The sequence below is a fragment of the Pistacia vera genome, unplaced genomic scaffold (genome assembly GCF_008641045.1).
Source record: "Pistacia vera cultivar Batoury unplaced genomic scaffold, PisVer_v2 Contig250, whole genome shotgun sequence".
NCBI classification, from domain to species: domain Eukaryota; kingdom Viridiplantae; phylum Streptophyta; class Magnoliopsida; order Sapindales; family Anacardiaceae; genus Pistacia; species Pistacia vera.
Genome location: NW_022196058.1, coordinates 1,194,858 through 1,222,792, shown reverse-complemented (window position 1 = coordinate 1,222,792; position 27,935 = coordinate 1,194,858). Strand labels below are relative to the sequence as shown.

At 38.3% G+C, this 27,935-nt stretch overlaps 1 protein-coding gene across 1 annotated transcript in view; it reads left to right on the top strand.

Moving 5' to 3' along the window:
- Positions 1-1,291: 1,291 nt before the first annotated feature.
- Positions 1,292-27,935, top strand: part of LOC116132336 (cystathionine beta-lyase, chloroplastic-like) — a 41,748-nt gene continuing 15,104 nt past the window's right edge. Inside the window, exons 1-11 of the mRNA XM_031417985.1 lie at positions 1,292-1,419; positions 2,622-2,991; positions 5,722-5,827; positions 5,919-6,031; positions 6,448-6,518; positions 7,144-7,235; positions 7,379-7,402; positions 20,378-20,441; positions 20,518-20,629; positions 21,386-21,476; positions 21,530-21,617. Of these exons, the coding sequence (XP_031273845.1) occupies positions 1,292-1,419; positions 2,622-2,991; positions 5,722-5,827; positions 5,919-6,031; positions 6,448-6,518; positions 7,144-7,235; positions 7,379-7,402; positions 20,378-20,441; positions 20,518-20,629; positions 21,386-21,476; positions 21,530-21,617 (1,259 nt within the window). The remainder of the gene's footprint in view (positions 1,420-2,621; positions 2,992-5,721; positions 5,828-5,918; positions 6,032-6,447; positions 6,519-7,143; positions 7,236-7,378; positions 7,403-20,377; positions 20,442-20,517; positions 20,630-21,385; positions 21,477-21,529; positions 21,618-27,935) is intronic.

Below are 27,935 nucleotides of genomic sequence, written 5' to 3'. Positions count from 1 at the left end.
ATCTAGGTTCATGACATACATGACATTTATTAGCATTCGCATGCTCTCTCCAAAATAATGCACAATCAAACCTACATGCATGTATTGATTCATATCCTAAGGCTAATTGTTGCATAATTTTTCTAGGTTCGTAGTAGGATTTGGGGAGATTGGATCCTTCAGGCAACACACTTTTTATCAACTGTATTATCAAGTCACATGATTTGTTAGTCATGTGACTGATGGCTTTTATATGCATCAAATTAACTATGAACTCTAGGACTAAGATGTTGGTGCACCCTGGATACAATTCTTGTTGAGCATATGCAAACAACTTATTAGATTTCTGGTAGTCTAGAATCCTAAGATTCTGGGGTGTACTACCACCTACAATTGATGAATCCGCATTCATATGCATGTTTACTGGACCACGAGCATCATTCAATATTTCCATGATTTCATCGTCATCTTCATATTCATTGTCCACTTCATCGTCAGACATGTCGTCAAATATGGTTCTTGGATTCATGTGTTCCCCATGAAAAGTCCATACATTGTAACTTCTTGAAAACCCATGTCTATACAAATGTAGCTGAATGTTGAATATATCATGTGATCTTGTACTCAAGCAAGTTCTACATGGGCAGCGGGTCTTACCCTCACTATCCAAATGTTGTTTTGCAATGTTTATGAAAGAGTCAATTTCTTGAATATATTCATTGCACAACCTATTAGACAACCAAATCCATCTTCTATCCATTGTGACCTTCTAGGTTCACAAACAAAATATAAATTCAGTATCATAAATTTGTGTCATCAACTTCTAATATAACTACCTAAGTTTACTAACATATTCTATTTTTTCTCATTTTTTGGGCTCGATATGTTTCATTAACATTAGAATCTCCCATTTCATCAATGTTACAAATACAGAATACAAGCAGTACCCGAAAAACAGAGAAAAAATGCAAACACACAAATAAATTTCAAACATTAGCAATTATAATTTTCTTTTGCAAGAAATGACACTTTCCATTACATAGAGAGAGAGAGAGAGATTGGACTTATTTTTTCTTCTTTGGTTTTTGCTTTCTTGTTGAAGATTCTCTAGACAATGTGAGAGAACCAAAGAAGCAAAGCAAGCAGAGAGACAAATGCTGTAGATATGTACTATTACTGTAAAGAGGGAAGGTAGAGGTAGTTAAGGAGTTTAAAGAGCTCCGACCTATTTATAAATATGGAAAATTTGTACTTACGGGAGGTTAGGGAGTGATGGGTTTGAAGTTTATGAACAGTGACTGCCTCGTATTGGATGAATGAAGGAAGCCAAGAAGATCAATTGAAAGATGATGATGCGTGGAGAAGAGATGAGGTGAGGTTCTACATTTGGGAAATTGGGGAAATAGGGATTAAGATGAAGATGCGTGGAGAAGAGATGAGGTGAGGTTCTGCGTTTGGGAAATTTGCGGAAATAGGGATTCAGGTGAAGATGTGTGGAGAAGAGATTAAGGATTGGGAAAAAGGCTTGCTTTATATAGGTTAGGGTTTTTTTTTATAAATAACCTAAAAAAGTGAGGCTTTTATTTAGTTGTTTAATTTTTAAACATAGTTATATTTGGCAAACAAGTGAATTGGGAACTAAACGTTTAGTCACAAAAGAATTAGTCTTAGTTGCCTATATTTAAGGTTTGGCGGGAACAAATAATTTGGGGAAAACATGAAATTTTCAACTCAAATTGGCGACTAAACCAAATTTAGCTGTTGTATATGATTTTTTGGAACTATTGTTAATATGAACACAAACATTTGTTGCAGAAAATACCTTGGGCCCCTTATAATTATTGTCCAAATATGGGATATTTTGATAATTTCATTAGTTTATAACTAATCATAATAGTTACTAATAAATTCCTAATTATTCGCAACTAATTTAGCTACTAAGGGCTAGTTGCAAAAAATTGTTTTTTGTAACCAATAATGTAGATGCAAAATATAATATTTTAGATGCAAATTGTAAAATTATGGAGGGAAAAAATCACCCGCTACAAATGGCAACTAAATTTATTAGTCGCTAAAGAAAACTGTTCTGTGACTAGCAAAATAGTCACTGAAAATTTAGTTTAGATGCCAAACGTTGGAACATGTGGACCTCAAAATTTTATACCTCTTTGCCCGACCAATAGCAATTCAATAATGCTAGGGACATCGAAAAACCTACACCGAAATTTTGTACCGGCCTACGTGTAATACGTTTCTAATTTTTTTAACAATTTTTTTCTAGTGAACGGCCGTCCATCAAATTTGGACGACCGTTCACTCACATGGACGCCGGTCCATATTATATGGACGGGCGTCCATATATAAGGGACGGGCGTCCCCATGTAAAGGACGCCCGTCCCTCATTAAAATACAATAAAAAAAAAATTATAAACATTAGGACGGCTGTTCATAAATTTTGGACGGTCGTCCATTACATTTGGATGGGCGTCCATTATGAATGGACGCCCGTCCCTTATGTTTGGACGGTCGTCCATCCCTGATGGACGACCGTCCATACTCTTCCTTTTTTTTTTTTCTTTTTTTCTTTTTTTTTTTTTTTTCTAAAAACTAGCTTTCTCCTAAGTGGCTCTGAAATCAGTCAGGCCGCCTTTAATCCCTACGGAGGATGAACAGAAGAAGCAAGAAGAAGGCTTCTTTGGATCCTTTGCAAAGCTTTTTGTCAACACTGAATCGTCTGCTATGGAAATTTTGAGAGGAATATTTCCAGGTTTTAGGAAGAAGCCACTGAACCATCAATATCAAAGCCTATACCAGCACCCTCAACAGCAAAAGTACTCAACTGCTTGGCCTGTACAAGACAGCTTTGTGATCCCAGATGAGGACGAGCCACCTTCCATTGATACAAGAACTCCCACTCCACGAAAAACTTATGCTTTCATGTCCAAGGATGCAGAAAAGATCCAGCAACTGCGGCAAAGTCGAGCTAATGATAATAATAATAATAATAATAATGTATTCTTATCTTAATCAGTATTGAGTATGGAGATGTACAGGTCCATATGCATATCTACATGCATTTACTTAAAAGTCTGATTAGTTAAAAGTCGTGGGCAGTTATTAGATGATCAGAGAAGAAGAAGAAGAAGAAGAAGAGAAGTGAAAGTGTAGAAGTTGAGCAGTATTTTTTTATTTATTTATTTTTTTTTTTAAGTATGGACGCCCATCCAAACATAATGGACGCCCGTCCAAACGTTTTGGACAGGCGTCCCAAATGTTTATAAAAATTTTTATTGTATTTTAATGAGGGACGGGCGTCCTTTACATGGGGACGCCCGTCCATATAATATGGACGGGCGTCCATGTGAGTGAACGGTCGTCCAAATTTGATGGACGGCCGTTCACTAGAAAAAAATTGTTAAAAAAATTAGAAACGTATTACACGTAGGTCGGTACAAAATTTCGGTGCAGGTTTTTCGGTGTCCCTAGCATTATTGATAGCAATTTAGTTGGTAAATGTAGACTTTGTGCAACTAATTCTGGTCAGTTGCTAAAAAATTGGTTACAGAATGTAGTTTTTCTTGTAGTGAGCCTCTTCCTCCTTTTCTCACCTAGGATATGGAACTCCTTGTACAACCATAATCAGTGCTTGCAGTCCACAATTTGTTGGATGGTTCTAAAGAGGTTCTCATTCAATAGAAGGACCTAGCTGCTTTTGAAGCTACATGGGAGTCATACGATGTCATCAATATGCAATATCCTCATTTTCACCTTCAGGACAAGGTGGTTCTTCAAGGAAAAGAGGAGTTGGGTTTGGTTATTTGACAGACCTCCTATTACTTATAACGTTCAGTTGCTAAATATAATGTTATGTTGTTACTTATATCGCAACATCAATGTCTTGCGTTCTTCCCTCTTACCGCGTGCTTTGCACAAAATTATTCCTTGCCAATGCCATTTTGTTGAGGTACCTTTATCCTAAGTATAAATTTTTTGTATTTACGAAAAATATTAGAACATGTTCTTTTCAGTATTTATGCTTCCAGGTTTTCCTATCCCTTCAATAGCATCAAACTAGTTAAAGTATCATGACCCATGTGCAAAAGGATAGGCAACTCCATATAACTGCTTTCAGCGATTTGGTATTTGATGTTGCTACACGAGAGACGATTAATCTAGATAATGTGTGAGTGCTTTTGCTATATAAACTTAATATTTATTTGAAACCATTTTCAGATACAATGACAAGAATGAATAATACGATAGGATTTGAAATATTAGATTGTTTGTAGTCGCACATAAATTTATTGTTTTTTTTTTCAAACTATTTTAATCTATATAATTATTTGTGTTCTTTAATTGTACATATTATGTTTTGTAAGGATTTTTTTAACTTAAATTTTTTTTTTTTTAACTTTCAATTTGGATATCTAAAATTTTGTTTTAGGATAATGATAGTAGGGTGTATATAGCATAAGTGAAAGAATAATTTTTTTTTTGGTATTTTGTATTTTTTGTATTTTTTTTTTGAAAAGGAATGAATGGCATTTAAGGAGTTTATGAGAATATGTTTTAATCTTAAAATTTTGAAACAGAGAATCTTAAGAAATAGGACTCCTTTTTAGTCTGTTAGTGAGGTGTCCATAACTCAGCGCCTTTTTTTTCCTCATTCAGTCCAACTTTAAGAGGCCTATCTTATTAAATACATACATTAATCTAGCTCGCGGTGTTTCATGTATTAAAATAAAAAACTTCATATATATGTATTAATGAAGTTTTTAATACATATATATGAAGTTTTTCATTTTAATACATGAAACACCGCGAACTAGATTAATGTATGTATTTAGTTCACAGTGTTTCATGTATATTTTGTTAAGACCATATTTATATACCGTTGAATTTATCTCATAAGACTAAAATGATATTTTACAATTTAGATTCTATGATATATATTTATAGTCCTAACAAATTAATACGAGAACGTATTGACTAAAAAAGTACTATATATATAATAAATTTAAGAGAAAGAAAACTAGAATTAATTCAACACTTTTGTTGGACAAGGAGTAGAAAAATCCTTAAAATGGTGATCAGTTTACTTAAAAGTAAAGTAGTTTATGAATTTTTTATTTACTTATTTATTTTAGAAGTGTTTTTCCAAAGTTTAGGAAAGGGCAATTGCCCCTACTTGTCTCTACATAGCTTCGTCATGTGTTAGACTATGAATAGAGAGTTTGAATGAGCGGTTGTTTTGGCTTAAGAGGGTTCAAATGTCATTACAAGAATAATTTCCTGGTCCAATGCAATAAATAAATAAATGGCGCCACCCTTAATCAAATGAACTGTATGTTTTACTTTGAAAGAAGAAAAGTGTACACGTGTAATATAAACAAGTAAAAGAGAGCGTGTCAATTGGTGGAGAGAGCCAAGCCCGCGAATTCACTGTCTCACTTGAACCCACCAACTTCTTTCTCGCTCTCTCTTTAATATCAATGCCTTCTTTTCGCTCATTAAAAAACCCAAATTCCCATACTCATTCTCATTTTCACTTTTACATTCACCTTCACCTTTACCTTCACTTTCGTTTTGATGATGGCCTCTTCTCTCTCTCTCAAGCCCTTCTTTACCTCTCTCTACTGAGACACTTCTTATCTTAACCATCACGTAAGTTTTTTATTTGAGTTACATTTTTATTTTCATCAACTAGCTCATGTAAAGGGATTATTATTATTATTATTTAAGGGTTATGGACCTGCTAAATTCCCAATAAAGAAGGAATTTAAGTTGAATTGTTCAATGGATGTCAGCATTTCAGCTCTCGTTGATGAGTTAGCAGAGTGTTTTAACGGTTTGTCTGTGTAATTGTTTATTTTAGTGCCTTTTTATGGTGCAGATTGTGTTATTTATTAATTTATTTAAATTAATTGAATAATATACAGATGTTATTATTAAGAAGCCTGGTATCTCAACACTATTGATGAATTTTGAGAGTAAATTTGATCCTTATGATGCTGTCAGTACTCCGCTTTACCAGACAGCTACCTTTAAGCAGGTGAGTTTAAATTTTGTTATTCATAATCATAAACACAGAATTAATACAAAATTTATTCATTTTATCAGAATGCCTAATGACTTATATAAGTCTCCAGTGAAAATATAATTTTTATTTTAAAATCTTTTACATGTATATGATGTCTTTGGATATATTCAAAGTCTTTACGGATGACATTGTTGGTTCATCCCTAATTACTTTTACATATTTAGGGAACCTTATCGCATTTTTTTTTCTTTTTTTCTGCGTGCAATCAATACCTTATGTAAGAGGAGACAAACGTTTAATTTCTACAAGCATTATGCTCATAAAAAAAGTAGACATACATATAGCTATACAAACACTTTATTTCACTCACTTAAATCATTTTGATTTTGATGTTTCACTCTAGCTTACATAAACTTTCAATGTTGTAGCCTTCAACGATAGAATGTGGACCCTATGATTATACCAGAATTGGAAATCCTACACGCGATGCCTTGGAAAGGTATGTTAATGCTTGTTGATGTATTAGGTGTATTTAAGTGTTGTTTTTCAGTTCTCGGAACTAGTTATGTTTTTTAATTCTTTTAAGCTTTGATAAAGGTGACATTTGGTTCTTGGTCTGAAATAAGTTTTATAAAATTAAAGATTCAATCTTAAAATATTTGAGTTGCGTATTAATGATTTTATGAGAGTTATCCAATAAAAACATCCTAAAATTTTTAACATGAGGACCAAAGGTGAGCTTCTGTCTCTCACTTTTGATTGTAAGGTTTGTAAAGTGAGCGACCAGATGCTCACTTTTACTCCGTACATTAAAAATTATAGAACATCTGTATTAGAGAATGATTAAATATTTTTAATACCCAAAAATGCATTTTATATGATATTAGAAACTATTTTTAGGCTCAAAACTATAGAAAATAGTGGAAATGACTTTTCTTTATTTTTAGATTTTAAATCATCTTGGAAGGTTGTTTTTGTGCATGGTTTTTTTTCTAAAATATATATGACAACAAGAGTGATTTTATAGTTTATAATTTTTCCTTGTTTTAAAAGACAGAATATTTGTTTGAGATCGTCAATTCTGAATCAAATTGTCCCTTAGTTTCTTTTTCCTGATTTCTTAGCCTTTTAGTTAAGCTCGATAAGGCAGATCGAGCATTTTGCTTCACCAGTGGAATGGTTGCTTTGGCTTCTGTCAGTCATCTAGTTGGAACTGGTGCTTTCCTCTTGCCTTTCTTTTTCCTTTCAATTTATCAAATTAAGTAGTACGTATGATGCCTATTCAATTGTACAATACTTTCTATAAACCTCCTTTTAATGAAAAATATCATAATATTGGACAATTTATGTTATGTTCAGGTCAAGAAATTGTTGCAGGGGATGCCCTCTGTTGATACAGAAATCTGCACCAATCAAGGAGATCTAATTGACCTTGTCGGGATCGGAACTGATGTGAGTGTGATTAAAGATAATCAGCGACGAAGTTATAAAGATGCAATAAAGTAAAAGACAATGAGAGTTTTTAAAGTGGATCGGCGAGGCAAACTCTGAAGCCTACGTCCACTGTTTTGTATTTGCAGTGAGAGCTTACAATGTAAATTCTATGAAAAATTTGTAACCCTTTTTTCATAATTTGAGGGGGTTTATATACAAGATTTGTAGGAAGGAAAGAGCAAAAACAAAGGAATTACAATTGATCTGAAATGTAATTTTGATATTCTCGCGATTAGGCACTGGGATTGCATAGAAATTGTTGTTGATCTAATCTTTTCCGCAATATCTGTGATCTAAGATAATCCGGGAATTGATTGAATGATTGCTCGGATTATTCATGACTAGCTTCTGCTAAGTCGAGCTACAGCTCGATAAGCTTATGCTGGATCGATCAAACATTGTTGCCGAGCTGGCTGTAGGTCGAGTTATATCCTCACGATAGCCTAAGCTTGGCAAAAAAATCACACACAACATCTGCCCCATAGTTCGATGCTCGTTTTGGGCTTTGAAGACTATTGCTCTATTTGATGTCAAGCTCGGTCTTATCAGTAGGCCTCCGGGTGCAAGTTTGATCGAGCTTCAGGGGTTGACTTTATGTCTGGTCGACGTACTCCACACTTGGGTCTTTATTTCCTACAATGCCTGACAAAACTCAGAATATAAAAAGTTAGGGCAAACATGTAATTTTCGTGTGGTCGTGTCACATTAAATGCAGCAGCTTTTGTCAGTCACGTTTTGTCGCGCATGGGAGACTATAGCTATCCATGTGCGAGGCCAAGGCAACGGTTATCAGTGTAACAGTCTAACAGTTCGTTGCCCCCAGCGAATGGTCGACACGTGGCCATGTCTAAAGGCTGAGATTGCTCGACGAATGAAGCGTCTGTTAGAGTAGATGCCCTAGAGCCAATCAATTATTGTAGAATTGACTCTTTGTAATAATGTTCATTAATAAAATATAAAAAGCATTTTATACTATGTCGCGTAAATCATTATTATTGCAATATGTATTGATATATGTCCTTAGAATGGTAGAACCGTGACGAGGGTATCGAGTGTTTCAAATCTTGATAGTGAGAACCCTATGAGCACATATGGTGGCCATTCTAGAAACGTCCGTAGCCCCAGTATTATTCTGAAGTAAGGGCACAGATAATACGGTAAGGCTATCATAGTGTTGAACGACCCTGTCGAAAGGCAGTGACTGATCTCACTTGTCAAGGTTGTTTGGTGACAACCTGGGTGCAACACATGGGTGCTGCTGTAGGCGATTACACCGCAGCAAGTTCACTGGACTGACCCACCAGAGGATCCATATGGATGGATACCCTAGTGTCTATGGAACAAATCTCTAACGAATGGTGGTGCATATGGTCCTTAGACTTGAGATCATCGGAGCGCTTTGTGCACCGATTGGTATAGTTTGACACTAGCCTAACGCAGTTCTATTCAGAGTGTCAATATGGTGGTGATTGGCTGCATTGAGGAATGTATCAACTATGGTGGATTGACAGAGGATTATCACTCGGGTACGGAGAAGTTATCTCACGGCGCAATTCAGTATATGGCAATGACACTAAAACTATGGCCATAGTGGGATTGAGTTGTTGCTCTATCCGGATTATATATAGGTCATTGGTCTAGAAACTGAATACATAATATCGAGAGTAATCGGAGGTTGACACTATTTCTATGCCTTCGTCTCATCAAGATAACATATGATGAAAGGATCGTATTGTATGGTAACCATATCGTTGACGAGTAGCTACTTTGCTGAATTGAATCTATTGGGTGGCCATGATGCCTGCTAGGAGCCAATCTTGGTCTGTGTATAAGTGAGACGATTAATTGGTGTTAATCGCGATACTATACACTACCGATATGATGAGGAGTCTATGGGTCACACACATAGAAGATAATTTAAGACTCAGGAAGAAAGAAGGGCGTTTTCGTCTTTTTGGGTGAAAGGGTATTTTGATAATTTCACAGTGCAATTAAATTTGCTGAGGTCGTAGCCTTTATTTAATTTGTAGAAAAATTAAATAAGTGAAATTACGTTTAAATATATGTTCGCAATATTTAAATAAATTATCATTATTGTTAAATGTTAATATATATATTAAATATATATTAATTGATTTTTAATTGAAATAATGATGAATTAAATTAAAATATCTAAATGGGAGTGTTTGGCAAATTTGGGGGTGTTTGGGTTGGAGCCCAAGCCCATTCCATATGGGAATAGGGCAACTAAAATAAGACTATAAAAGAAAAAGGTTTTAGTTGAAAGAAACAAGTGTGTGTTATTTTATTATTTTCATTCTTCATTTGAAAAGAGAGAAACCTCCAGCCTCAAAACTCTCCCATGCCACTTTTACTGTTCCATTGAAAACAAACACCGTTTGTTTTCTTCTTGATTTCTTAAGGCCAAGGAGGATCTAGCAAATCCCTCTTTGGTTCTTGTTGATTGTCTTCGTGTGGACCTCTACGGTTCGATCTTACACTTAGATCGGTAGCAACCACGTTTAGAGACAATATTGGTGGAGCCTCCAAACGCGGGTATGGTTTCTTAAACCTTGAATTGATTTTTGCAGATTTGATTATTTTAATGTAAACTGTGATTTTTGTACTCAGATCTTGGTTCTAAGGAACGATCCATAGAGTTTATGGTTTTTGTTTTCCACTGCATAACTAGGTCGTTTCCTAACAGCGTCGAGATTCAATGCAACTCGACAGCTATGATTAAACCCTACCCTTTCGTCTCCCATGCAAGCTACTATAAAAGGTGGCAAAGTCGTTAGAATCCTCATTCAGTCCATGAAAGTTCTCTGGCATTTTTGTGCATTCTACTATTGTTTTATCATTATTGCGACACTCTTTCCGGCAAGTTTTCTGCACTTCTTATTCTGGTAAGGTTCTTTTCTCTTATCTTTCTATTTTCCTGACTTTTGCATCAAAGGGTGGCTACCGTAGTGGCCACATTGTATGTTTTAGGGTTTTAGTAGGGTTTTTGGGTGCATCTCTGACGGTCTCAGGTTTTATAGGGGTTTAACGCGGTGGTTGTCTGTATCCTAGGTAGGTCGCATACGTTTGTCATATTGCGCGAGCTATCTGAAGTGTCTGAACTAGAAGCGAGTGTGGAATGATCGCCGAGTTGCTCGAGCTCTGACAATTGTTCGCTTCTTTTTCAGGTACCTAAAAGCGAGCTATAGCCATGTCTTCCTCTAGCAATCATACCGTAGATCGTATGTTCGATTCACCTGTGGGCGCAGCAGTTCTTGGGGATGAGACACTTGAGGTTTCTGACGAATTCGTCGCATGAAGTTCGGACTCTGACGTTGAGGGCTTGTCCGACCGTGCTTTGATTCAATTGGCTCATTCCCAGCCGTCCTCAGCCTATAGGCTACGTAAAAAACCACAATCCTTGATTACCACCAGGGATCTCGAAAGCATAAGAACGGTCTATGCGTGCAACTTAACTTGATGGTCTTGGGGGAACATTCTCAAAAGAACCCCCCGCCCAGATGGGTGGCGATCTCTGAGACCCTTTTGAGGTGCGGGGCATCCATTTCCCCTTATTATTTTTTTGATAACGTGCTAAAACGGTTCAACATCATTCCTCTCCAATTGTCCGCAAATTCATATGTCATTCTCATCGGTTTGTACATCGCGTACATGATCGTAAAGTTGGGCGAGCCTTTTGTCAAAGAGCTTCTCTATCTGTATAGGCTCAAGAAAGGGCAAGACCAGAAGTACTACCTTTCTAAGGCAAGAAAGGTACGTTTCAACGAGTTGGTCAACGTCTCAAAGAAGGTCCTGCACTGGGATTCTTAGTTTTTCTTCTATGAAACCTGGGAGACCAGCGCTTTCGCTTCAAACGTGAGTAAGACATTGATTCTCTGCGTGCACAAGGGTCGCTTTCGAGCATTGTATCCAAGCTAACTGAGTTGTTTTGTTTTGTACTTAATGTCGAGCAAAACTATCTTCCAGTCACGAGCTTGCAAAGACTGTAGCGTTTTAGCAACCTTCCCAACGATCAGTGTAACGTCAACGAGCTTTTCATGCTTCCTAACCTGAAAGCATATGGCTTTTGTCGGGACAAGGCCAGATTCCTTACAATTTTGGAGAAAGGATTAAGTTGTCACTTGCTCGCGTTTAATTTCCCATGCAAATAGGTCACTCATTCATTTGTTTCTTTTCTTGCAAAGATGTGGGCCGAGAAACCCAAGGGCCCCAAGAAGAAAATGGCGGCCTTGCTGGTTACCAAAAAGGCACTGGTTGCTTCGGTGAAGATACTCGTGGACAGCGCCGACACAAAGCATGCTAGTGCTGAGCTTGGGGAAGGCCCAAACGCGAAAAGGCTCATAAATGCTTTTAAGGTAGTTGGTGGGAAGAGGGTTCTCGAGCCCCAAAAGGGGTTCGTGAAGAAAACACTCGAGCTGACTGGGAGCTTTGGGAAACAGAAAGCATCCGAGCAGCATGATGGCTCGGGAAAGAAGAAAGCAACCAGGCCTCAAGGGGGCTCGGGCAAACAGAAGGCGGCTGAGCAGCAGATTGGTTCGGGCAAAGAGGTCACCACGCAGGTTGGCGGCTTTTAGAAAACAACGACAAAGAACTTAGCCAAGAAAAAGTCCGCTCCTATGGGCGAGGTAGACGCTGTTTTGGGAGTAAACTTGGCTTGTCCCAACCGAAGAGTAAGAAAACAGATGAAGCGACCCAAGTTGCAGTCGATACGTTGATCGACCAACTCCCCTACCACATCGGTGTCAAGGCCATAGTGGCCAGGGATTGCGTCACCCCACAAACCTTCACAGCCGTCAAGGACTCGCCTCCCGCCCAGATGTTGGCTTTAACGTGTAGGCATGCGGTGAAGGTACCAGTAGTTCGCCACTCTTTTATTTGCATGCTATCCTCGCCTCTTGCTGACTTCTCATCTTATCTTTTTAGGTTGCCATGGCAAGTAGGCTTCTATACGAGGAGTGCAATGCCATTTTAGAGGGCACTCATAAGGGGTGGATGCTGGTAGAGACTATGAAGGACAATGCTTTGGCAAGGTTGCAGAGACAGAGAAAGAGAAAGAGAAAGAGGCTAAGGAAAGGAAATTCCTTGACAAGCTTAACATGAGAGAGGCTACTCAAGCGAAGGCTGAAGCTAAGGTAGCAGAAGCCGAGAAAAATTTGGCACTATAGCAAGGTGCCAACAACAAGCTGAATTTTGAGCTCTCCTTGGCTCAAAAGGCTATTGCGAGCTAGGAGGCTAAGTTCAAGAAGTCCTCGTCAAACTTGCCCAGGAGGTGGTAGGTTGGCAGGAGGCTGAAACCGAGGTTGGGCAACTCAGGTTTCAAATTGAAGAGCTGAACGAGGCCATCACTACTCGATCTTGTCAGACATCGGTCTTCCTTGTGCATGAGCTATGGGAGGCTCACCCCTCGATCGACTTTTCTTTTCTTCCACGAGCTTATCAAAAGGAAGTCGAGAAGATGAAGGTCAAAGCCCAAGGAATGGCCTACGTGTATTCGGATGACTCCGAGGATGATGGCAAGGGCCAGAAAGAGGTTGAGGAATGTAGAAAGGAGATCGGGCTCAAGCTGGAAGTTGAGGATACTTAATTAATGTAAAAAAAAAAATTCATCATTTCCTTTTCGTGCAATGGCCATTATATTTTTGCGAAGTCATTTCATTTATCCTAGTTGGACTTGTAATTTAAGATTCGAATTTGCTATAAGTCATGCGTAGCTCGCTTCTTGAGGAGCTTTTTCGGATTTATGCGAGGAAATCTTATGCGCCAACTAACTTCGATTTTAAACTTATCATTCTTTGCGAGTTTTTGGTCATTGGCTTGAGGCCGATTTCCTTCGAACTGTTTTTTCCTTGAATTTTTTCAAGTTTAACTTCATTGATTTAGGATTTTCCATCCTGATTTATGCAAGAAAATCTTATGCGACAAGTAACTTCGATTTTCGGACTTATCATCCTTTTCAAGTTTTGATCGCCGGCTTAGGGTCGATTTCCTTCAACGTGTTTTTCCCTTGAATTTTTTCAAGCTTAACTTCGTCAATTTAGGATATTTCATGCTTAAAGAGCTTGATTTTGGCATGGCTTTTCTGAGATAAGCTATCTTTCTAGGACTCTTGACTCCTTGTTCTCTTTTGAAATGTCATCACTAAGGTAGTGATTTACAGGTTAGTAAATTAATGCTAATGGATTAAAGGCATTAATTACGAACAAGGAAAATCATGAATAATACCTCTTTTATTGATCAAACGCTCTGGCCGTGAGTGGCCTTACAACAAATAAAAAATAGAGAAATAAGTGAAACTTGAGCTGCTTATTAGTAATACCTTCGCAAGTGCTCGACGTTGCAAGCTTGCATTATTGCTTTGCCGTTGAGGCATTCTAGGTGGAAAGATCTTGGCGCGAGCTTCTTGGAGATCCTGAAAGGACCTTCCTATTTGGGTCCAAGTACCCCCAAGTTTGGGTTTTGGGTACTCTGGACGACCTTCCTGAGAACCAGATCACCCACTTCAAAGTCTCTATTTTTTGACTTTGGTATTGAAGTATCATTTGGCTCACTGTTGATATGAGGCGAGCCTTAGTTGAAACGTAGCTTGGTGTTCTTTGATTAGGTGCAGCCTCAGGCGGAGAAGATCTTCATTTGTTTCCTTATTGAAAACTTCTCTTCAGAATGAGCTGATCCCCACTTCAACCAGGGCCATTGTTTCACACCCGTATGATAGAGAGAATGGGGTTTCACCTGTCGAACTCCTGGTTGTTGTTCTATAGGACCACAAAGTTTCAGGCAGTTCATCGACCCACCTCCCATTTAGGGTGTTGAGCTTTTTCTTAATAGTGTGCTCGATGACCTTGTTCATAGCCTTCACTTGTTTGTTGGCTTGAGGTCGATAAACAGCGATGAAACTCTTCTTGATACTGTCACTCGTAGCAGGTCTTGAAGTCTTCATTGTCAAACTATTTCTTGTTGTCGGTTATTATTGTGTGGGGAATCCCAAACCGACACATAATATTTTTATAGATGAAGTCCTTCAGCTTGTTCAACGTTATTGTTGCCAGGGGCTCAGCCTCTACCCACTTGGTGAAGTAGTCCATGACAGTTACTACGAACTTAACACCCCTATTTCCTTGAGGCAAGGGGCCGATAAGGTCGATGCCCAAGATTGCAAATGGCCAGGGGCTTGTCAAAAGTGGTCAATTCTTGTAATGGGGCTTGCAGAATATCTACAAATCTCTGGTATCTATTACATCTGCGAACCTAGTCCGTTGCATTGTTAAAAACTGTTGACCAGTAATATCCCTGGCAAAGTACTTTGTATGTTAGAGATCTGCCTCCTACCTGATTTTTACAAATTCCCTCATAGATCTCCCTCAGAACACAATCCACGTCCTCATAGTCAATACATTGCAACAACAGTACATTAAACCCGCGCTTGTACAGTTTATCATTGATGAGCATATACCGAGCTACCTTGGTGCAGAGTGTTCTGGTTTTGGTTCTCTTCTCTGGCAGTGTACCATCCCTTAGGTAGGCGGTGATTGCGTCCATCCAACTGTATCTCTGACCCGTAGTTAAAATTGGACCTTGTGAAGTGGAGATGGGGAGGAACTTAACTGGGATGGAATCAGTTTTTTCCTAATTCATTGTAGAAGCTAAGCGGGCTAATGCATCTGCTTGTGAGTTCTTTTCCCTTGGGATCTGGAGGATTGTGAAGGATCTGAACTGCTTGAGCTCGGCCTCTACTAGTTGGAGGTAGGACGCCATCCTATCTTCCCTCGCCTGGTATTTCCCGATAATTTGATAGACTATGAGTTGTGAGTCATTATAAATCTTAATGGACTCTGCTCCCATTTCCTTGGCAAGGCGGATCCCTGCGAGCAATGCCTCATACTCAGCCTCGTTGTTGAAGGCGGCAAACTCGAATCATATTACGGCTCTGATTGGGTTTCCCTCTGGACTTTCAAGCAAGAGCCCCGCTCCTCCTCCTTTCTCATTCAAGGAGCCATCTACATATAGAGTCCATTGCCATAAGTTGTCAAACATCGACTTCTGTTGCTTGATCTCTCCTGCGGTAGGCTTGACTTAGCTTCTGGCTGATAGGAGAATTTAGATATAAAATCTGCCAAGGCTTGACCTTTGATCGCTGTCTTCAGGATGTACTTGATGTCGTACTGACTCATCTCCATGGTCCACTAGATCAGTCTACCCGATGTCTCGGGCTTTTGCAATATTTTCTTTAGTGGGAAATTTGTTAGCAAGTGGATGGAGTGTGCCTGGAAATAGGGTCGCAGCTTTCTAGCAACGACGACAAGGGCGAAAGCGAGCTTCTCCATCTCTAGGTACCTCATCACCGCGTAAAGTAGTCACTTGCTTACATTGTATACCAGCTATTGTACTCCTCCCTCTTCGTGTATTAATGTCACGCTGACAGCGGACTTCGATATTGACAAATATAGCAGCAATGACTCGCCCTGGATGGGCTTTGATAGTAAAAGAGGCTATCCCAGATGTTTCTTTAGCTCTTGGAAGGCTCTTTCATACTCCTTTGTCCACTTGAAACCTTTCTTCTCTTTCAAAGTCTCAAAGAACGGCAAACATCTGTTCAAAGTCTCAAAGAACGGCAAACATCTGTCCGTGGCTTGGGAAACGAATTTGCTGAGTGTGGCCACATGCCCTGTCAAGCTCTGCAACTCCCTTCTGCTGGTTGGGCTTTTCATGTCGAGCAGAGCCTAAATCTTCTCTGAGTTGGCTTCTACACCCCGTTGGTTTACGAGGAAGCCCAAAAATTTGCCCGAGCTCACCCCAAAAGCACATTTCAAAGGATTGAGCTTCATTCGATACTTTCTGAGGATGTTGAACATTTCCCTCAAGTGCTCAACGTGGCTTTCGACAACCTTTAATTTGACGAGCATGTCATCGATGTATACCTCTATGGTATGACCAATTTGGTCGGTGAACATCTTGTTCACCAAGCGCTGGTAGGCCACCCCAGCGTTCTTGAGGCCAAATGGCATAACTCTTTAACAATAAATTTCACGGTAAGTAATAAAGGAAGTATGTTCTTCATCGGGCTGGTACATCGAGATTTGGTTATATCCCGAGTACATATCCATGAAGCTGAGTAGTGCATTTACTATTGTCGCATCTACTAGCTGGTCGATCCTGGTAGCGGAAAGCTGTCTTTGGGATAGGTTTTGTTCAGATCTGTGAAATTGACGCAAGTCTGCCACTTGCCCTTCGACTTCTTGACCAGGACTAGGTTGGTGATCTAGTCCAAGTACTTGACTTCCCTGATGAAGTTGATTTTCAGGATTTTGTCAACTTCATCCTTTAGCGCTTGAGAGGGCTACACATCCATAGCCTTTCTTTTTTGCCTTATGGCCCAAGCTTGAGGGTTGAGGTTCAACCTGTGACACATCACCTTGGGGCTGATCCCAACCATATCTGCATGCACCCACATGAACACATCGAGGTTCTTCTTCAGGAATCCCACCAGATTTTTGGCCATTTCTCTAGTTAAACTGCTGTCGATTTTCAGCACATAAGTTGGGTCTTCCTTGCTGACACTTATTTCTCACAGCTCTTCAGTTGACCTTGCTGTGGGCCCTTCTCTATGGATGCGAGGATCTATAGTATCCTTCAGTGGTCTGGGGTTAGGCTTGGATTCTGCTATGACTGTTGTTCTCGGGAGCGACCATTTTTATGCTTTATGTATGGCCCGGTTGTAACATTCACGAGATTGCTTTTTGTAGCTTTTGATAGTCATGACTCCCTTAGGAGTCGAAAACCTCATTGCGTGGCAGTGCACTGATGTGACTGCACTCAAGTCATCCAAGATCAGTCTTCCGAGGATGATATTGTATGCGATTGGGCAGTCTACCATTGGGAATTCAGCCATCACCATCCTAATCTTGGGCTCTGCCCCTAGAGTCACGAGAAGGTCAATTGTTCCTTTGGGAACCAGGTTGTCCTTGGTAAAACCATAGAGCGGCGAAGGGCATGCCCTTAGGTATCTCTCTGTGAACCTCATTCCTTGGAAAGCTTCTAGAAAAATAATGTTCGCTGCACTCCCATTATCGACCATTACACTTAACACTCAGGCATTGTCGATTCTGTCTGTGATCACGATCACGTCATGGTTGTGGCAAAGGGATTCTTCTCATTCCTCGATTATGAATCCCACTACCTCACTATCTTGTATGGGCTGCTTGGGTAACTTTTGTTCACAGCTCATTATCCAAGGATCGAGTTTGTTCTGGCCTCTCGAGCATATTGCTCGCGAGCACGCCTTGAGCTCCCCGCTATGTCGGGCCCCCCATAAATCATGTCCACTAGGACGTCATTGGGGTTTGGCGGAGCTTGCTGGACTTGGTTCTGAACCTGGCTTTGGCCCTGGTTATTTTGCTCGCTAGTATTTTCGCGAGTTGGTGCTGCCTTAACGAATTCCTTTAGGTGGCCCTTTCTTATTAGGTCATCAATGGCGTCCTTCAAAGCTCGACACTCATTTGTGCTGTGTCCAACATCCTTGTGGTACTGACAGTATTTTTGCCGATCTCTTCTGCCCGGTGCCCCCCTCATTATCTCTAGAGCGGGCAATCTCTTTGCCTTGCAGGACACTTCGTATATGTGGGCGATGTCTTGAGTAAGGGGGTGGTATTTTGCATACCACGGGAAAGGCTGACTGTCTCCACGGTTATCTATTCTTTGTCTTTTTTGGAACCTGTTGCAGTCCCTATCGTTATGGTCTTGGCCCCTGCGCTTATCCGATGAGCGATCTTGTCGCTTGTCCGGGGTTCCTTGCGCCAAGCTTCTAACCAGTGCTTCCAGCGAGCTTTCTACCCTCTGATATTTTGCAGCCATCTGATAGAACAGGGCTAGGCTTACATGATCTTCACTTTGGAGCTCTTTCCATAGCTCCGTGTTTGGTTTGATCCTTGCGATTAGCAAAGTTCGGATGGACTCCTCAGGCGCATCCGCCACCTTTGCCTGTTTGTTTTGGAACCTCATTATGTACGAGGTTAGTGTTTCATCTCTCTTCTGATGAATGTTACTCAAGTAGCTGAGCAACATTGCGAATTGCCTCCTCACTTGAAATTGTTGTAAGTATAGCGAGGAGAATTGTTGCCAAGAGTTGATGGAGTTCAACTTGAGCCTTTTATACCACCTCTTAGCGTCCCCTACCAATGTGACTGGTAAGCATCGATATTAAGCCAAGTCACAAACTTGGTGTAGCTCCATCAGGTCATTGAACTTGTTGAGGTGGTTTCTAAGGTCCCCTCTCCCATCAAACTTGCTCTCTGGCGCCCTGAATCCTTGTGAAAACTGGGTCTGGCGAACTTCCTCTGTAAAGGGGGAACTTACTATTTCCTCCACTGTGCCATTCTGGCAGGCTCTCAGATCGTCTAGCATTTTTTGCATGCGATCTAAGTCTTCGTTGTGGTTGCCCTGGTTGGCTTTATTCAACCTCACTTAAAGCTAATGGGTTCGCAAATCTACTACTTATGAGGTCTTTCCAGTGTGTGTGCTGATGCGTGAGGTCGAGTCATGATGGTTAGGTTGATAAGTGTTATCATGCTCGTCAGTGCGTTGCTCGCAATGTCGAGTATAACCAAACTGTCGGTCATTGCTAGATTGACGTACTTGGCTCATTCTGCAAGCCTGCGAAGATCGATCTTGTCTTGGGTGTGGGCTAATACCAACACGCTGATGTTGGGGATATCGCCGAGCATCTCGGGGGTGTCCGTTGTCTTTGCTTTCCCCTAGTGGTTGCTTCCCTGGTTGCCTTCTGAGATTAGTTTGCCCACGGGATTCACGCTTGTGAGCGGAGTGCAATTTGTGATGTCGGGGGTGTTGGTCACCTCTTTGTGCCGAAGAAACGAATCATCCACCTGAAGAATTCATACATGTTGGGGTGGCGTTGGTGAAGTGTGGTTGGTTAAGATTTTGGGCAATTGGTTGTTAGTTCCTCAGCTCAGCCACGTTTTGTTGCACTGCCTGTGCAACCATTTTTCTGATCATCTCCACCAGCTGGCCGTTCTCGGGGTTTGACGTCTCTGAACCTCTGGTGGTTTGTAATGTGTTTGGTTGGTGGCACGGGCGGTTAGCATCCAAAGGCGTCCTGTTGCACTTCCTGGTGGGTGGTTTCCACATTTTCAAGGTTTCCGGTGGTAGTCTTTGACTTGGTGTGCACCATTGTGGGCCTGGATTGGGTTGGTTGCTGTGACTGTTCGCCAAAATACCTGAGATGTTGATGGGGCCCTCCTTCTAGCGCCAAAATGTTGATACAGAAATCTGCACCAACCAACAAGATTCGATCAACCTTGCCGGGATCGGAACTGATGTGAGCATGATTAAAGATAATCAGCGACGAAGGTATAAAGATGTAATAAAGTAAAAGACAGTGAGAGTTTTTAAAGTGGATCGGCGAGGTAAACTCTGAAGTCTACGTCCACGGTTTTGTATTTGCGGTGAGAGCTTACAATGTAAATTCTATGAAAAATTTGTAACCCCTTTTTCATAATTTGAGGGGGTTTATATACAAGATTTGTAGGAAGGAAAGAGCGAAAACAAAGGGATTACAATTGATCTAAAATGTAATTCTGATATTCTCGCGATTAGGCGTTAGGATTGCGCAGAAATTGCTGTTGATCTAATCTTTTCCACAATATCTAGGATCTGAGATAATCCGGGAATTGCTTGAATGATTGCTTGGATTATTTGCGACTAGCTTCTGTTGGGTCGAGCTACAGGTCAACGAGCTTATGCTGGGTTGATCAAACATCGTTGCCGAGCTGATTCTGGGTCGAGCTATATCCTCACGATAGCCCGAGCTTGGCGGAAAAATCACACACAACAACCTCTATGGCGGTTCTGATCGTTTGTTATCACAAGTAGCTCCAAAATCTGGAATTGTGGTGAAGTTAGTAATTTCTTTTTTTCATTGATATGGTTTGTTTGTATTGAAATTTGAGATGTTCGTGCCGGAAAATGTGCAGGCGTGTTAATACAAGTGATTTGGATGAGGTTGCCGCTGCTATTGGTCCTTGGACAAAGCTTGTGTGGCTGGAGAGTCCGACCAATCCTCGACAACGAATATCTGATATTCGTGTAAAACATTTACCTTTTTTGTCATTATAACACATATGATATACCATGCTTGATAATTTATAGACTTGTTGTGCGGCATTGTATTGCACTAAAACACTCCACCATTCGACCAAAATATTTAAGATAGTGTTTGGTTGATTTGGGAGGGGAGACGAATGTGGACTATATCAATCCGCAGTCCTGTCCCAAGCACATTTGGCTTGACGGGTTAAGCTTGTGGAGGCCTTTGCTTAATATTCTAAATTATGAATTAATTAATTAAAATTATTAATAATAATTATATAATTGAATGATTATAGAAAATACCTGAAATTTCTTAAATATAATTTTAATTAAAATTAATTTTTATTTATATTGATTTCAGTCAATTTAATTACTGATAAAATTTGAACTTACTATTTTTTATAATTCAATTAAAGACGGTGCTACAGGATAGTTATAAATTATTTATTCCACTCTAATCTAATCCAATTTTATGCTATCTAATACAGTTTCAAAATATTAGTCCAATGTAATTCAATGCTTTTAGGAATTTCTGTTTAAATGTGCAGACTTGAGAATACAAACGGTCTGTTTAACCCCTCATGGATGCCATTAACATCTGCCCTTCTTAACTTGAACATGAGGATATGTTTTTTCTATTTTAGTTTATTCAGTTTTTTATGAAATGCATTATTGTCATGAATTCGTTTTGTGATAATGGTTTTTGATATTTGTATAATAGGAACTTCAGATTTTTCACATTTTGATTTGTAGAAAATTGCTAAAATGGCTCATGAACATGGTGCTCTTGTGTTAGTGGATAACAGCATTATGTCCCCTGTATTGTCACAACTTCTGGTGTTATGACTTGACTCCTTTTTCTTTAAATACTTTCTAATTGTTATTGTTCCATCTCCATTTCCGACATTGTTATGCATTCAGCTACTAAATTTGTATCTGGACATAGTGATGTCATGGCGGGCGTGCTTGCAGTAAAAGGGAAAAGGTTGCAGCTCTTCCATTATTTTATACTTTGGATTTTTTATGTTTTATTTTGGGAAAAAATCTAGATATTTTTTTAATCAAAAGTAGAAATTTTTTCTTCACTTTTTCGGATGTTCGGTAAGATTTCTACATCATACCACAATAATGCTACGAACACCGAAGACTTGAACCGAAATCTTACACCGAATAACGTGTCAGTTGAGTAGATGCAGCCACGTAGCATATTAACAATTATTACGCGAATGAACGACCGTCCATCAAATATGGATGGGCATCCATGATTATTGTACGACTTTTCATTTTAAATGGACTCCTATCCATGAGAAAATAACAATGGACTCCCTTCCATATTATATGGACGGGAGTCCATTTACTATGGACGGGTGTCCACCTAGAATGGACGCCCGTCCATAGTTTAAAAATCATGGACACTCGTCCATATATTATGGACGAGCATCCTTACTAGAAAAAAATAAATTGTTGTTTTTCTTTTCAAACTCTTCTTCCTCATCTAGCTCTTCAATGTCATCCATGCGTTCAGTTTGGTTTTTTAGTAATCCAAATAGCAAAAAAAAAAAAAAAAAAAAAAGGGGGATGAGCTACCCAGATGAAGCCTTCGAAGCGGGTTGAGTTGGTCCAACAAAGAAAGTCAGGGGAGAAAGATGAAGATGCACAAACGGTGCTGTCCACGAAGAAGGGCAATTCAATTGAGTTTGGAGTTGTTGATAAATTTTGTAATATAATAATGGACACCCGTCCATATTATACAAATGGGCGTCCATATTATATGGACGACCGTCCATTAAATGGATGGTCGTCCATATAATATGGAAGACCGTCCATACGCAATTTTTTTTTTAATTTACATATTTTTTTTCTGATTTGTAAAAAAGATTAGCTTGTCTAATATGCTTCTCCAAAATAAGCGCCAAAATTTTTAGACGAAATATAAAAAAAAAAAAAAAAAAGAGAACTTCTAATACCTTTCACTTCATCGTTCCCATCTTTTCTTCTCGTCTGCGTGTTCTTCTCGTTTGCCTGTTCTAGTTAGTCTTCTATAGAGAATTGCCGATTTCTTCCTCAACAGTGGCAACCGGTTTCTTCCTCAACAACCACAATAAACAGCTACCGTACAAAAAAGAAAGACAACATTTTTTTATGAAAGAATCGTTTAGGGTGGAAAGGGAGTTAGGGAGATCAAACTTTTTTGAGATTCAAAAGATTTGTTGAGGTACTTAAGAGTTTTTTATTTAATTTATGCATTTATTTAGTTTTGTATTCTATTTTGGATTGAATATATGTTACAATAGAAAATAACTTATAGACAATATTTGTTGGCGACTGTTGTGAACCAGATTTGTGAACAAAAAACTAGTATTGGTTTCGCATGAAATTACAGAATATGGAAGAGTCCAGTTTGGCTCCTTTCAATGATGCTGAGGTAAATTGTATTCGAAACCTTAACTTTTTCATTAGCATGATTTTAAATTTGTTGTATCATATTGTTTCTTATGATGTGTTGTATTAGTACACTCTAATTTTGTCCATTATAAAACTATTAAATGATCAGGAAAATGAACATGATGAATTAGAAGATATAGGATGTGCAGAGGAAGAAGTGGAGCCTCATATTGGAATAGTGTTTGATTCAATTGATAATATACTGAAGTATTACAAAATGTATGGTAACAAAATCGATTTTGAAGCAATGATACATACGTCAAAGAAAGGAGATGATGGGGAGATGAGATACGTAACAGTGGCGTGTTCTTGTTCTGGGAATGAGAGATGTAAATCTAGAAATACCTTGAAAAAACAACGTATGCTAAAACAGATTGTAAGAGTTGGATTAGTTCAACTTTAAATGGTGAATGCAAATAGGAAATTAAATCAATTGTACTTGAACGTAACCATGATCTTACAAGTCTGGCGAAAAGAAGATATTCAAGGTTAACCAAACGATACAACCTTATGTGAAAATGAGGCTCGAAGTTAATGATGTGGTTGGGATTAGAAAGTGTAAAAATTTCCAGTCATGTTCAGTAAAACCGGTTACGATTAACTGAGTTTCATGTTATCCCGAACCGGTAACCGAACCAAAAATTTAGTTTTTTCATTTCTTTGAATCGAAACTGAATCGGTTTTTTGGTTAATTGAAAATTTGGTTTTGGTTTGGTTTTTGCATTTTTTTGTACACCCCTACCTTCGACACAACATATCTGACGAATAAGTATGATATGTCATTTGCTGCTTTTGTGGGGGTTGATCATCATGGACATTCGACATTGTTAGGTTGTGGGTTAATTTCCCATGAGGACACTAAGACATTTGTATGACTATTTTGTTCTTGGCTTAAATGCATGGATTTTGCTCCTAATGAAATTATTACTGATCAAGATAAGGCCATGCAATATGCACTTGAGATTGTTTTCCCCGGTACAAGACTTAGGTGGTGTTTATGGCATATAATGAAAAAACTTCCTGAAAAGTTAAGAGGGTATGAGGAATATGAAACTATAAAGTTTAAGTTACAAAATATTGTGTATGATTCCTTTACACATGAAGAGTTCGAAGAACGGTGGAACCAATTCATTGATGTGCACAATTTTCATGAGAATAAATGGTTATGTGGATTGTACAAAGAAAGAGTACATTAGGTGTCTGCATTTCTTAAAGATACTTTCTAGGCAGGTATGTCTACTACCCAACGTAATGAAAGTATGCATGCATTTTTTGAGGGATATGTAAATTCCAAAACAACGTTGAAACAATTTGTGGAACAATATGATAATGCATTGCAAGAAAAAGTGGAAAAAAAAAAAGAAGGCTGATTTTAGATCTTTCAAATCTTAGATACCATGCATAACTAATTACCCTATTGAGAAACAATTTCAAAGTACATACACAACTACAAAGTTTAAAGAGTTTCAAGAAGAGATTGTGGGAAGATTTATTGTGAGTTATCTTTTCTGAAAAGTGTGATTCATATAAGGAGTATGAAGTTTTAGAAGATGTTTGGTTTGGAGATAATAATCGGCATGTTCCCTTTGTAGTATACTTTGAAGAAAGTTCGTGTGATATTCGTTGTACTTGTCATTTGTTTGAGTTCAGAGGGATTTTATGCAGACATGCCATTATTGTGTTGATTCATAAAAGGGTTTCACACGTTCCAGATAAGTATATTTTACGGCGTTGGAGGGCAAATATAAACAGATGTCATACAAAAATTAAGGTAATTTATAATAGGTGGAGCACCAACGTTGAAGGACAATATTTTGATAAGTTGTCTAATATAATGCTGACAACAGCTAATATGACATCAAACAATGAGGAAGATTGTAATATGTTGATGGAATTTATGATTGACATGAGAAAAAAGTTGGAGCATAAGGAAAGTGAGGAAAGGCTTGGTAGAAAAGTAAACATCTCTTCCACAACCAGTTTGAGTAGTAAAGATAGGGATAGTCCTTCGAAAGAGAGGAATAGTCTAATTATTAGTCAACATGCAGTTTGCAGCAAAGGTCATCCTCCATGCAGAAGAAAGCAATCAAAGGTTGAATAAATTGTATGTAGGGTTAAAAATAAAAAATTACGAAAACTAAGAATTGGTATGAGTTATACACCTATTCTTACATGATATTTGTTTTTTAAACATTATTTACTTATTTGAAGTTTATAATAATATCGACTTGATTATTAATATGTTATACTACTTTTTAGGAAAAGGATCATCAGTAGGGCGAGAAAAGGAACAGTTTCTTTCATCTAGTTCCGTGGCCAATGCCCTCCCATATGATTACGTTAACATTATTGAGAGTATACCAGAAACTCTCACAGGAAAAAGTAATTTATGTACTGGGCAGAAGTCTGTAAATGAAGAACATGTTTCGTTGGGAGAGATTTCATGTTGTTGACAGGTTGAAGCATATAGAATTGTATTTGGTAGAAATTATTTGCGCTTTGGTTAATTTTTTACGAATGCAGTTGAGTTGTATGCTGATTCAGTTGTTTTGTTTTTATTATTTTGGTCGTTGGTTGGGTATGAGTATGCCGTCTATTTTAGGGTTGTGAATTCATAATAATAACCTTAATGTAACTTATTCTGAATGTTTTTAGTATATATTACCGTCACATTGCAAACTATTTGTTAACCGGTTGTAGATGGAATTTTGGATATGCATTTCATTTGAGATTTGAATTTTGATATGTCTTTTGGTATGTCTAGTGTTATATATACATATGCAGTCAAAAGAGTAGTTGAGATATGTATAAACGAAAGGCAAATATATTTATAAACAAAAGGCAATCTTTATCAAGAACTTCTTATGAAATCAATTTTTAACAATTAACATATTTATAAACAAAAGGAAAATATAATCTTCCTACCTAAAGCTTAGTATTTGAACCACACATAATGACAATTAACATTTATTGTGCGTTCCCCAAGGACGTTGAGAAGGGGGAGGCTGTTGGGAAATTCTTCATCATGGTGCAAGGGTGGAGGTTGACTGGAGGAAAAGGTGGCTGTTGAGAAGTTCTTCATCATGCTAAAAATTGCTGTCATGCATTCCCCAAGGATGTCAACCTTTTCTTCTGTTCTGGATGCGAACGAGTTGAAATCACTTTGCAACTAATCCTGTTGTTCCTGCATTTTCACCTCAATACATGAAAAACGCTCATCTTGAAACTTTTCAATCCGCTCAAATCTACTTACTATTTCATCCAAAGTATGAGAAGACATATCTTGTACATTCTGAGATGATCCAGGTTCAATACTCGTTCTTCTTCTTTAGCGCACATTGAGTTGTCCTTCATTTACCCCTTCTGGAATAGTGAAACCTTCCTAAACCATTGCATCTTCCTCCATTTCATCCCTAATCACAAACCATTCTCCCGCCATATTCTTTTTAGTCAAACCCATTTTACACAATGTCACATCCCCACAACAAATTATTTGCAGAAAACTTAATCTTATTTGCTTCATCATTAGGGGTGATCTGAATATCCAACTTTTCACATATTAACATAACAAGCATTCCCCAATACGTTTCTCATTTTTCTGCTTGAACCTCTCCCAACTTCTTAATCAATAACTTTGCTTAATTTACTTGCCTCTCTGCTATTGCTGCTTCCATGAACAATAAATCCTTAACCGTCACATTTCCATTTGTCTCTTTCCTACCATTAAATGTGTAAGTCAGATATCTATGAAATACTCTCATAACAGGATTATTTAACTTTGTAGATTTACACCTATGTGATGGTAAATCCCTATTCCAGAAACATCCATCCAAGCTTGTTTAGAATCCCACGTTTTAGATACGTTATCCAAACCTTCAAAATCAAATCCTTTCCAGATTGCTAATTCTTGTGGTCTCACTACAAAATTCTTATTCTTTAATCTAAAAAACATTGTATACGCCGGAAACTCATTAGTATCTGTCTCCATGACTTCCAAACTACCAAAAAACTCATAGATCAAATGCTTATATCCATCATATCTAATAGTCACAAACTGGTCCCATTTCAAATTATGAATCCAACCATTAATTTCATCAAATAAACCCAAACTTTTTATAAGTCCTAAATCCAAACCTCTTCCAAGACAAATATCACTTTTCGACGCCTCCTTGTATTGATTTTTATGTCGCAAGTCTCGAAATTGGATTTCAGATGACGATGTGCCTCCATGAGGAATGGTTGTATTTTTTGCTCTTACCATTTTCAGCTTTCTTCTAAAACCTGTATATATATTAAAAAGACATCATCATAATAAGTGATAACTAAAGAAGTTTGAAAGATGCAAAAGTGTCAATAATCATATGAAGTCAATACCAATGAGAAATGACACAATCACAAGAAGAGAAATTAAGCTCAGTTAGCTACATTAAATAATGATGTTCAAGCTGATGTTATATAAGTGTGCCCATCCGAGAGTCTAACATGTTTTTAGCAGGCACTTCATAAAAATAAAACAAAGAACCACATAAAGAATATGCTAGAATGGGTTCAACTCAGGGTCATTTAAACTCCACATTTTCCTTTGGTTACATTTGCCCATCCGAAAGTCTTAACAGTTTTGATTGTATGTCATGTCCAACATGTTAGTCATCATATTTTATTTTTGCTTTGAGTTTCATTAATTCACCATGAAAATATACATCTATGATCTGGGAAGGTCATATGCTGTTTTAACCTTCTCTAGGATCTGCCACCCAACATGAGAAGAAGAAAAAAATGAAACTTGCGCAAGTGCGATATCCTATCTTAACAAGATCTGCAAAATTTCATAAAGAACAACACATTAAATGTTTTTGAT